General features: G+C 40.6%; 1 protein-coding gene across 2 annotated transcripts; it reads right to left on the bottom strand.

Annotated features, from left to right (window-relative positions):
- Positions 1-552: 552 nt before the first annotated feature.
- Positions 553-4985, bottom strand: LOC112879425 (DNA-directed RNA polymerases I and III subunit rpac1). Of its 2 annotated transcripts, none has more exons than XM_025943671.1 (10): positions 4682-4985; positions 4082-4265; positions 3346-3531; positions 3092-3221; positions 2930-3010; positions 2295-2476; positions 1858-1953; positions 1672-1765; positions 1081-1194; positions 553-913 (listed from the first exon to the last, which is right to left on the bottom strand). In XM_025943671.1, the coding sequence occupies exons 2-10, from the start codon at positions 4208-4210 to the stop codon at positions 810-812; spliced, it is 1116 nt and encodes a 371-aa protein (XP_025799456.1). In that variant the 5' UTR covers positions 4211-4265; positions 4682-4985; the 3' UTR covers positions 553-809. The 2 variants fall into 2 exon arrangements, with proteins under 2 accessions (XP_025799456.1, XP_025799457.1); XM_025943672.1 differs by having other exon boundaries at positions 4677-4985.
- Between the last annotated feature and the right edge of the window lie 7037 nt (positions 4986-12022).

Below are 12022 nucleotides of genomic sequence, written 5' to 3' on the forward strand. Positions count from 1 at the left end.
GCGTAACCTTGGCTGGCTATATATTTAATCCACTTCCAGCCTTTGATGATATTGCATCTCATGCTCAGATGTTTTGCATGCAAGTATGCATCCCTCTCCCCTCTACCTTCTTCTATACAAAAACCATCACATTTTTCCAGCTTCATCTCTTCTTATTCCATCTTCACCTTCACCGCTAGTTCAGTCACACAACTAACAAGGAATGAGAGGTACCAGCAAATTAACCGACCCCATATGCTCCATTTGCAGTCACTACAACACAACCACGATAGAGATTAAAGAGCTATGCATCCATTTGTAGTTCTTAGCCAGTGAGTTCCGCTAATTTTGATGGCCGGTCTCTCTGATATCTTGCAGAGTGCCGTGGGCTACTTTCTCGCTCGGCTCGGCTTGACACTGTGTGTTATGCTGTCTTTTGCTGGGCCCTTTTCTCCATTTGTGGGCTTTGCTTACCTTTCGGCCCAATGGGTTTTATTTACTTATCTTTTAGCCCAATTGATCTTTATTTGCTTACATTTTTAGAGATCCGATTAGAAAGCATGGTGGACAGGATTTTTGCCTGAGAAGAAACGGCCATTTCAGCTCATGTCCACAAGTGTATGTTGCCAGTTGATTCAACGGACACTGTTTAACTCTAACATTACGCTCGAGTGTTACAGGCTATTCTGTAGCACCGATAGTACTAATTCAGCTCACATTCTTGAGCCAAACAACCACCACAAAAATGTTTGATCGCACACTAATCTCCTGCAAAATACCGGATATGGTGGACGAGACTGTTTTACTCCATTGTCGCATGTGCCTGCCTCTCAGGATAGCTCAGATATGACCCTCTCGCATTTCTCTTCCAAAATCTTCACGGCTTCTGTGAATAGCACCTCTGGGGGCAGAGCTCCCGTCGACTCGATGGTATCTAGGCAAGGAGAAACAATAGCCAACCCAGTGAATTAGAACATTGCAGTGCAAGCTCAGTGCTATTGTACCAGAAAAAACTTCAGTGGTACAATTATCCAACTATGAAGGCGCAATAATGAAGACATTTTACTTAGGGTAAGATGATCAAGTCTCTTGACTACTTACATATGAAATGGTCTCTAACACGCCGTAGTTGGATTTTTTCCCCGCATGGTCCCATGACACATTCTCTACAGAGCGTGCAAGCCCTTGGCTTTGCGACAACTGCCCTCTTTCCACCTGTGTATACAAAATTTCAAGGGGTTAATGTAAACAGCAGGTTGATCATAAAACAGGTTGGATTTTGATTTAGAAGGCTAACACCCCAATAGTTTTTGCAATGGACATCCAGTTCGGTGTTACCTAAGTCACTTTTGATCCCTAACCCTTATCATCCACCACACTCTGGCACAGTTTCTCAATGAGAATAAAGAAAATCCAGAGACCTACCTTTCTTATATTTCTCATGTATATGGTACATGTTTCCTTGATTTTCTTGTTCAAACTTCAACCAATCAATACCCAATATACTATGTCTTACACTAACTTCTACTAAAACTGGTTGAGATCCGGTAGGAGTTTCTAAATGATTCAACAATCAACTTGCTACAACAATAAATTTAACTTATTGCCACTGCCACCACAGTAAGCTACTCTCTCTGACTTCATTGCTACCCCAAGTTCAGCCTCTTGAGACACAAAGGGAAAGAAAATTACCATTACCCAGGTCTTCAATATCAAAAACATTAACTGGGCACTTCTTCACGAGCTCCTCTGCCTCTTCACCTTCAATTTGTTCAAGAATGACAACCTATTTTATAATATAGCATTAGGGCACAAGCAATGGATACATTTATTCACCATCTTCTTGTTGGAAATGCCATAGTGAATCAATTTTACTACCTCAGGGAGCATTCTGTACCAGGCTGTAGCAACTGGAGACCACTTTGCATGAACTTTCCCAACTCCCTTAACAGCATGTGCCTCGAGCTCAATAGCCTATAAAAGAACAGATAAAATTATAAGGTACAGTGCCCCCAATGGAGATAAGCACAACACCTTAAGATAACTGGCCGGTATAGTAAAAAAATTATATTTACAAAAGTAAATCTTATATGCACACGAACTCAGGCTCCATGAATTCAAATCATCAACATAGTTTATCCTATGATATGAACTGAGGAAAAGATGCTGGCTACAAGCATTTTACTCTGTAACCACTTCCACCGGATTGAAGTTCCCTTTTACCATGTGGACAATTACTCAACAAAGTATCAAGAAGGCCAAAAGATGTCTGTACAGCTATTCATATCATAATGGTACTAATGAAACAAGTTTACCTGTCCTGGCCCAAGCCTGGCAATAGTTATATCTTTAAACTTCACACCGAGAGGCTTTTCTAAGATCTCCTTTTGGCTTTGACTGAAGGAAGTGAAAGTCTTCTGTTTGTCCCCAGACTGCGCAGGAGATGCCATGCTTAATTGGCTACCTTCTGGCAACCACTCTAGTTCACCAGATTTCACTGCACAGACAACCAAGCAGTCAACACTTACAAAGTTACAACACCAGAAAATCCCAAACATCTTTCCACAGGAAATTCGATTTATGCTCAGAAGAAAAGAGAAATATAAGGAAATAGATCAAATATTTCATCTGCCACAGATATTTTTATGTATACTTTTAGCAATAATTTCTTTGATAACTAAGTGCATAACATAACTAAGTGCATAACATGACAACTCGAGGTAAGTAAAACATACAAACAAGACTACAAAAATTGGAATGTTTAACTTGTCATTACAGTACGTTTACAAAAATATATCGTTTAGATGCACATAAGTACACACAAGCTTAACTACAGAAGCTTTGCAATTTGAACAATGAGGTATTCTTCCAATAAGGTACGATGGGCATTTCATTTTGAAAGTTGACACAAATCTTTACTCAGCAGGTACTGCAGGAAAATAAGGCATACCTGTAATCCGTTGAGAACCCTTTTCACATGACACATGCAGTTTAAAAACAATAGTGTTCCTTTCATTTGGGACATCATTTTCTGTGAAAAGAGGAAGGAACAATAAGATCGATCTTACAGTAAATGTATGAAGGTGAAGCTAGAGCAATTGATGTTACGTACCTGAGATATAATCAAAAAGCCTTGGATCTGCATCAAGTGGAATAAGTCCTAGTCTATGTGAAAGAACCTCATCTGCTATAACTGACGTGTTGTCAGCCATGAAGATTTTCTCTATGGCCATAGTTGGAACCTATTAATCCAGATGAAGTATATAAATAAGCACTTGTTGATCAGAGGTCCGATATATATGAAGTACTAAAGTAGATAAAACAGTTTCCGGCTATCTCACAGTACACATGAAAACATGCAAATACCTCTGCGATGAGGATTCTCCGGAAAGCATTAGCTATTGATGCATCAACACCAATCATATCAAACTCCATATCATCTTCAGTGAGACGCTTTATATCAATTTTGAAGTTCTTGCAAAATTTCTCCACTGACACACTATTATCAATGCCCATAGCAGCAAAAGCACCCGAGTATTGGAAACCTTGAGTCTATTAAATTAAAAAATAATATATGAAGCAGGTGATAGAATCAAACAAAATTGAAAAAAAAAGATTTTTCTGGCATGACAAATAATTAAGAAAAGAAAACAAGAACTAATCTGTATCCAGAGCAGCAAATTTCAACATTAGCACTTAGACAGTCTCGAACACAATAATCAGTACAAACTAAATTGACTATTTTAATTAACAACATGACAGGTAACATTCCAGCCAATTAAATAGCAGTTCCTTTGCAAAAAGTATAACTAGATAAGCAGAAAAGATTAGCTAACATATTCAAACTTTTATCAGAAGCAAGATAGCACACAGACTTACTGATGAAAAAAAACAATTATTTTCCCTTATACTAGTAGCAGTCAATTAGACACATAAAATCAAAATATCTATGCATCCGTGTGAAATCAGGTTCCTATGCAAGATAAACTTACCAGAACACTTGATTCATGCGAAAAATCAGTGAATATAACAAACGGACATACAGGTGATCCTAAGCAATAAATGCAAAGACATGGAAGGAGAGCAGCATATGAATGTATACATGAATAGGGGCATCTGCATTGCACACAACACGGGTGCGCTGGAGCTCAAGGTAATCCGGAAGCTTATTTTCTTGTTGATCTGGAACATCATCCACCGCCTTCTTGGATTTGGTCCCCTTCTTCGGCATACTGTCTTACTCTTTTTTTTTGCCTCTTTGTTCACTCTTGTACCGCTGTAATGTCCTGTTCCCAATGGAAGAAACTGCAAGGATCAGCGAATGCTTGTGACAGAGAAATTACAGTTCCAATACTCGGTGCAACTACTTCTACATGTTTTGTTGGTAAGAGCATGGTTGGCTGCCTCGGGTGAGAGGATAGCAGCTTATCCCCTGTTCTTCCTAGCACGGGCACACAGCAAGCCTGAAGAGGTTATCACAACGAAATGGAAAGCCGAATAGCCAATCAAAATAAACAGCAAAAAAGGGAGGAAGTTGGATATTCAGCTTCGGAATTTCCAAATTGACCGGCGGTCACGCTCTGGCGCCCCAAATTTTACCCCGACACCAAGAACCCCTCCGACGAGCGCTACGCTAAACCCTAGCCGTCGACGGGCACAGAAAGGAGAACGAGCACGAGCTTGGGGGGAGAGGGGACCTCACCGCGTCGAGCAGAGGGATGCTGGACACCGCCGGGCCCGGGGGCGCGCCGCCGCGGCCTACGCGCAGGGAGGGTTTCCGGCAGGGCCCGCCCTTAGAATCGAGCCTACGTGGAGGAGGCGGCGGCGGCGGCAAGGGAGCAGACGGGGACACGGCGAGCGGGCGGGGTGGGCGCGGCGGGAGGGCCCAACGAGGCGCGCGTGAGTGTGCAGCGTGCCAGGAAAACGCCGTGCGCGTAGGGTTTTGGTAGGGGAGAGGAGCCGCCGCCGCCGCGCTTAGAACAAGCGCCTGCGCGACGGTGTGCGCGGCGGGTGATGGGGGGTCGGACGGGGGCGGGACGCTGGGCCGTGTTGGGCGTGTTGCGTGCGTTGGGGGTTGGGCTTGGGCTAGCTCGCGATGCGGGCGAGTCCGTGGTAACGGGCTGAATGTTGCTCGCTATTTGTTTTGGCCCATAACGAACGGAAGATAAATTGGCCCACTGTTACCGAGCTTTGGCCCACGCACGCGACCTCCGTTACGTTAAAACTAGAAAGCAAACAGTAGAATTAGAATGGAATGAATTGATTGATTAAATGAACAATGCGATTATATATTTATATATGGTGAAAGGATATATTCAAAGAACATGTACCTTCGGGGTTCAGACCCTTTCGTGAAAGATCCTGTCTATTTACTAAGAGGTGTTTCTCTATGAAGGGGTGCAAACTAATTGATCACTAATAAACTTAATTCTAACACTCCTCCTTGATCAATTAGCTTCTTATATGCTTAATGTAATCTTTGTTCAATCATCCTTGATTATTGTACGGGAAAACTCTTCCAGAAACCCTGTGGGAAAAATCTGAGTAGAAACCGAATTGTATATTCATATGCCATTAAAACTCCTTTAAAACCCAGTGGAAAAATAGGAGAAAATGATATAACATATACAGATTATTGTCTCATCTTAAACTTATATGAGAAAACCTCGAAAGAAAAAATAATAAACAAGTTTAGAGACCATATTCGAATAATCTGCCCCTAAAACCCAATAGGAAAATATGAGGAGGAACAATATGACTTTGATACCTTCTTAAAAAAACTTTGTTGGGAAAACAGAAGATATGGCATGCAATATATCCTGAATGCCATCTTTAAAACCCCAATGGGGAAAGTAGGGGATATAACATATATTCTTGTACTCTATGAGAAACCGTTCCGAGGAAAATCTTATATAGGGAAGAAGAGTACAATATGATATTTGAACAGGTTATAATTTAAGGAGAATGTCCCCCTGAGCCTTGCAAAAATCGAAGTTGTTCCATACCGATTCAGAATTAAATTTCTACAATGTAATGGTTAGTACGGACTTTATGAGAGAATCTCATAAGGTTATCTCATGATTTAATTTTGCAAGATATTAAGCAATATGTTTAGTAATACTACTTTTGTATAAGCTCTTATCATCCAAGCAATACAAGTCGTATTACCTTTTGTAGATAATGTAAGTGATTCAAAAGAATCACAGTTAATCATTCAGTGAAGTTATATAAATCCATGTAATACTTTGGAATGATAGGTGAAATTACCATTAGAATTTATTTTCATAACTCCAATGAAAATTTCATTACTATAACATGAGTTAACGGTCTGGCAATACGAGGACTAGTTAGCTAGTATCTTAGTATCCTACTTTTGTCACATCATAATTTATATTCATAATAAATCAAAATCTTTTGGTACCATTTGATATCCGTGGATATCCTCTTTGACTCCCATCTATATGGTGTTATTGAGTTGTTGCGCTATCTTGAGCTATAGCAAAATACCTACAAATGTAGTATTAGGCCTGTTGCAATTTGCAGGATACATAAGCGCTTTGATGGCACTAAAAATATCATCCCATGGTCTTTATGGAAAATGATCCATCTTTAGGGATTGACTGACTACGAGCATTGATGGATATAATTTTCCAATATTATTGGATATTGGTGTACAATATCAATTCTATATTGGTAAACTGATGTTCATGCTTATGTTGTACATTTAAGTATAGTTTGATTTTACCAAATTTCATCTCAAAATCCATCGTAAAATGATTGTTTGCTTGTTTATGTGTTGATATGATAAAATTCATTTCAGAATTTACATAGAGACACACATATGTAATCATAACAATTGGAGTAATCCTTATATGCAAGATACTCACTTGGTCAGTACCACAATCACCTTAACCTTTTTAAGTCTCCATGACTTGAGTTATACATAATATATGTTGTGATTTCAATTTCAATTTAGAAAATAAAATCCATTGTATATTTGAATCTATCAAATTCTTTTGATTTAGAAAACAAAATCCATTGTATATTTGAATCTATCAAATTCATTTGATCTGCCAACGATTGAATATGGGAACATAATTTCACATATACCATGCAGGAATGTTGCTCACTCTCTGCGTGAAATCATGTACTACAAGTTCTCGCTATTTCACCACCTTGCTTTCATAAAGAATGCATTATGAGAAGATATTACTATCATGAATACTTATCACTATTTAACGAGAACACTTCTCCGTAATTGTCATCTTTGACTTGACCGATTTGAGTGTTTAGACACTCTGCCTAGGACTTTTGGTTTGTATCCAGCTGAAGGTGTATGAAAATTTTGATAAGTAGTATATATTGACAATTTGTTGTCTTCGTATGATTGATTCGATTTAACCAATATAGCTTGTTAAAATATCCACCCTTTAGAACTCTTATCTCATTTCCCACTATGATGGAGTTAGGGTGTGTAACAACCTAAAGTTCACCTTTAATTGTGTCTAGTTTAGTTCTATAACTTTCAGCTTTCAAAAGGTTTAGGTTTGCCATATTTAAAACTCATCATAGGCTCCAATTTGATTTGTTGCAATCATGCTGGTGCATATTTGATATTTGTATATTTGTGGTTCAGCTCTAGTTGTTCCCAGAATTTTTTTTCGAATTTTTCCGGGTTTAATTCTATTTTTCTATGCTTTTATTTTGTATTCTGCACAAAGGACAATCTTTTCCTCTTTATCCTTCCCCTTTTTCTTCTCTTTTTTTCCTACCCGAGCCGCCGGACTCTTTTTCCATCCCCGCCGGCCCAACTTCTCCTTCTCTCTCTTTCTTCTTTCTTTTGCTTTCGGCCCAATCGGCCCAACTCACTACCACCTTTCTCTTTCTTTTCTTCCACCGACAAGCGGGTCCCGTCCGTCAGCTCCTTCCCTCCCCATGCCAAGCTCGGCTCGGACCCAGCCGCCCCGGGCCCACAGCGTGCACGTCAAGGGCAACCCGGTCTCGCGTGAGCCCCGTTTTTACCCCGAGGGACTCGGAGCCCTAGCCCATGACCCCCGCTGCCTTTTTCCCTGTCGTGCGTCGTGCATGCACGTGCCCGAACGCCGCCGCTCGAGCTCGCCTTCACTCCGCGATGATCTCCCACTCCCGGCCTCCTCCGCCCGCGCCGTCGCCCCCAACAGGTTGTTGGTGAGCCGGGGAAGCTCCCCGACCATTTCCCCTCTTTTTCCTCCCTGCAGCGAGCGCATCCGTGCTCATCGGAGTGCCGTGGCCACCGATTGCCGTCGGCCGCCCTCACTGGCGCTCTTCCGGCGTCCTGGGACGCCTAATTGGCATCCCCGAGCCACGCTATCTCTCCCACCATTTCTTGGGGCGATTTTTGGCGCCCTCTAGCGCCGGTTGGGCGCTACTCCAATGAGCCCCGCCGCGGGATAGGGCAGCGCCGCCGCTCGTCGGCGCCCCTTCGCCGTTCCGGCGCCAACCGGCCCACTCGTGCCGCCCCAGTTGTCAGATCAAGATCCGACGACGGCATAGATCCGTCCCCTATCAGTCAAACCCCAACCTCGCCGGTCAGCCGTGCCTCTTTTGCAAAAAGGCCCTCTAGCTTTTCCATAACCAACCTTCAGTCTAGACTTATTCAAAATTAATTCTACTTTAGCCCTTTCTTTTGCAGCAAACCCCCTGAACCTTACTAATATATAACCCGCCGTACATACTGTCAGACCCGAGCACACGGGATAAGGGATGGGACATGGCCCACCCCCTACATCTGTTATAACTACTCGTAGTCTAATAGAACTACTCTTACAGTAGTAAAACTAGTTGGATACAATAGAGAACTACCACAAAAGTACTTGGGTAGGACACTTAGTCTTGTACCTAACTAGGACTTCCATGTAAACCTGTCCCCCCAGACTATATAAGGGCGGATAGGACCCCGTCCAAACGGGGAATCACCCAAAAGATCACCCGATCACCACCTAAGACAATGCAAATCACACTGGATGTAGGGTATTACGCTCTCGGCAGCCTGAACCTGTCTAAATCTTGTGTTTCTTGCACCTTCGAGTTTCTGATCTCGGTGACACCCTATCTACAAACTCACCACCTCAGGGGTATCCCTCGTGGGCATGGCAGTAAAACACCGACACATACCTTGGTTTTTAAGGCTTTAGACCTCAAAGTTTTATATAAAATTATGTTTTAGCCCTCGTTTTCTTTCTATTTAGCCATTTCAGTTAGTTTTTCTCGCGTTTAATCCCCTACAGAGCCATTTTTAGCATATCTTTAGCGTTTTAAATCCGTTTCAAGCGTTCTTGGTACCATTTTGATCGTTGTAATGCATAGAACTAGTTTCTAAGCCTTTCGTATCCATTTTTCAATGATTGGTGTACTATTTTAATTTGTTTCTATTGGTTTGCTTGTATGTACTTGTGTGCTTTTGCCTATTCGTGATGAGTAAACGAGGATCCGTTCGAGAACTTTCAAGAGCAAGAATTCGAAGCGACTGAGCAGGAGCAAGAGATTGAAGGCAAGTATATTCCTTAATCATATTTCATCCTAATAACCTCTATTTATATTTATGCCTACATGCATTAACTTGACGGGTTCCTACTCTATCCATGTCCTTGAAAGCCGGGTTATATATTTCATTGCTGGGTAGATTGCTTAGTTGCTAAACTATGGTTACAGGTGGTTTATGATAACAATACCTGATACATGGGTTACCTCTTTTGGAAACACTATAATGAATTGACGATGATAATTAATTTAAACCAGGAGCGACCACCCGGGAAAACAGTGCAACCACAAGAACTATATGACTCTGGTCTTAGCTAAGTAATTAGATGTCTCTAGCTTGTTGGTGGTCGTTTCAACACAAGAGGGGGGACTGTGATGAGGTGTTCGCTGCCTGCCAAGGGTGTACGCATGGCTATGGTCACGCCTTGGGGGAGGTTCACTCACGCAGCGGCTAAAACCTTAGCGGGTCACTGACTTGTTGGAGCGTCTTTGGAAAGGCTTCGTAGTGAATCCCTGTCACTCGCCTCGGAAGTTTTAAGGGCCTTGCAAACCCGGGCATTAAGGGAGACACGACTTGTGGGTAAAGTGTACAACCTTTGCAGGGTGTAAAACAGATATATCAGCCGTGCTCACGGTCAAGAGCGGCTCGGACCCTCACATGGCATATTTATATTGAACTTGTGCTAATCTAGTAATTTAATGGTTTCAAGTTTATTTATTACTCAGTACTTTTGTTTTTTTTATAAATGTGGGCAATATTCACTCATGTCTAGTAAATAGGTTGTTTAATATTCAACTGTTCATTAAAATGTTTACTGCTTTATTCAGCCCGCCTTTATTCCTTGATTAAGCCCTACATGTCATTTATTTTCCTAATATACTTGCTGAGTACCAACCAAAAATGTACTCACTCTTGCTAGTCAACGTTGCTCAGAATAAGGCCAGTTTGAGGAGTTTCCGGTGGATATTCAGGAGTACTAGGCGTATGTTCCCCTAGTTAGCTGCCTGTGGAGTTTGAAACACTTATTTATTTATATTCATGAACTCTGCTTAGTTCGTAATAGATGACTACGGTACTTTATAACATTGCTTCTGTTATTCACTTTCGTCGTTATTTGTGTGTAATTTTGATCCTGGCGCACATATGATTTTTCGCTCGATTTATTACTTCAAAATCAGGTGTGATAGGGTGTTCCATTGACCAGAGCCTGAATTTATGTGCACAAATATTAAGCTTTTGAATGTTAAACAACATTTATAGGCTTTGGATTTAAAGACCCACAAAGTATCTAACAGCATACATGATGTTCATTTGCATTTACTATCATGGAAGCTTGAAATAAGCTATATCCCTAATGACCATACTTCTCCCCCCTCTTATTTTGACTTGGGAGCTGAGTAGTTTGTTAGGTACTTACACTCTCTCTGGTGCATTATCAGTAGGGACCGGATGTGATGACACTTTTGATAAGTAAATGCATGTGTCAGACTATTTGTAATATATTACAAATATAAGTTATGAATTATTACTTCAGATATTGTTTGGTATGTACATGGATTTGAGGATTTTGAATGTGTGTAACATTCGTTCAGTATTCCTGGCATTATATGTTTGGTACTGATCTCCCCCTAATGCTTAGAATTATCCTCAAAACATAGTCAGCATACAAGCTATAAATTAATCCTCTATGAGCGATCTAAGGTATTCTAAGAATGACGGATAATAATACCTTATTATAGATCTCCATTTGCCATGTATGTATGCTGATATGGTCATATCGTTACGTGTAAAACATAACTGACACGGAGATGGAAAATATATATTTGGCTAAGGCCAATCCTCCATGTACTAACTGCAACGGACGGAGCCATAGGATTGCAGTTTAATGACTTTGTTGTAATAATACGGTGTGTAAGTCCACATTTACCAAGATAAATTGAAATTCTATTCCATTGGTCATACATTAAAATTATCTCAATAAGAGATTCAATTAGCCAATAATTAATATGGACATAGAGTACTCAATGTTATAGTTCCCAAAACCAAATAATTTTATGAGAATGGATTTCATCCCTTGTACGGGATAATTTGCTCCAAAAAATATGAGCAATAAATTTGGTAAAATTGTGGTGCCTTAAGAATAAGGGACCATGTGAAACTATTTTTAAATGCGTTAACAAGCATTTTAGAGTAACTACATAATCCATTCAGTTGCTCTTTTTTTTTCAAATTTTAAGATAATAGGATCTTAAAATCAATTCCCTTGTGACAGATGAGGTGCATATAGAACCTGAGAATTTCATAAATGTAAGCCATGACCAATAGAATTGATAATAATTTTTCTTATCATCCCTTAGGTCGAATGACGAAGGCTATTATCAAAAGATTTATCTAGATTTCTCTAGATTTATTTTAAGCCTGAAAATATGTCTGGAAAATGAGTTCTTTCTCTTTTCATCTCGAGCTAGACTCAAATAGATTATGTTCCAATCTGACCTAAATCCTAAGCCATAGAACCGTGCT

This window comes from Panicum hallii, chromosome 2 (genome assembly GCF_002211085.1).
Source record: "Panicum hallii strain FIL2 chromosome 2, PHallii_v3.1, whole genome shotgun sequence".
In the NCBI taxonomy this organism is placed as follows: Eukaryota; Viridiplantae; Streptophyta; class Magnoliopsida; order Poales; family Poaceae; genus Panicum; species Panicum hallii.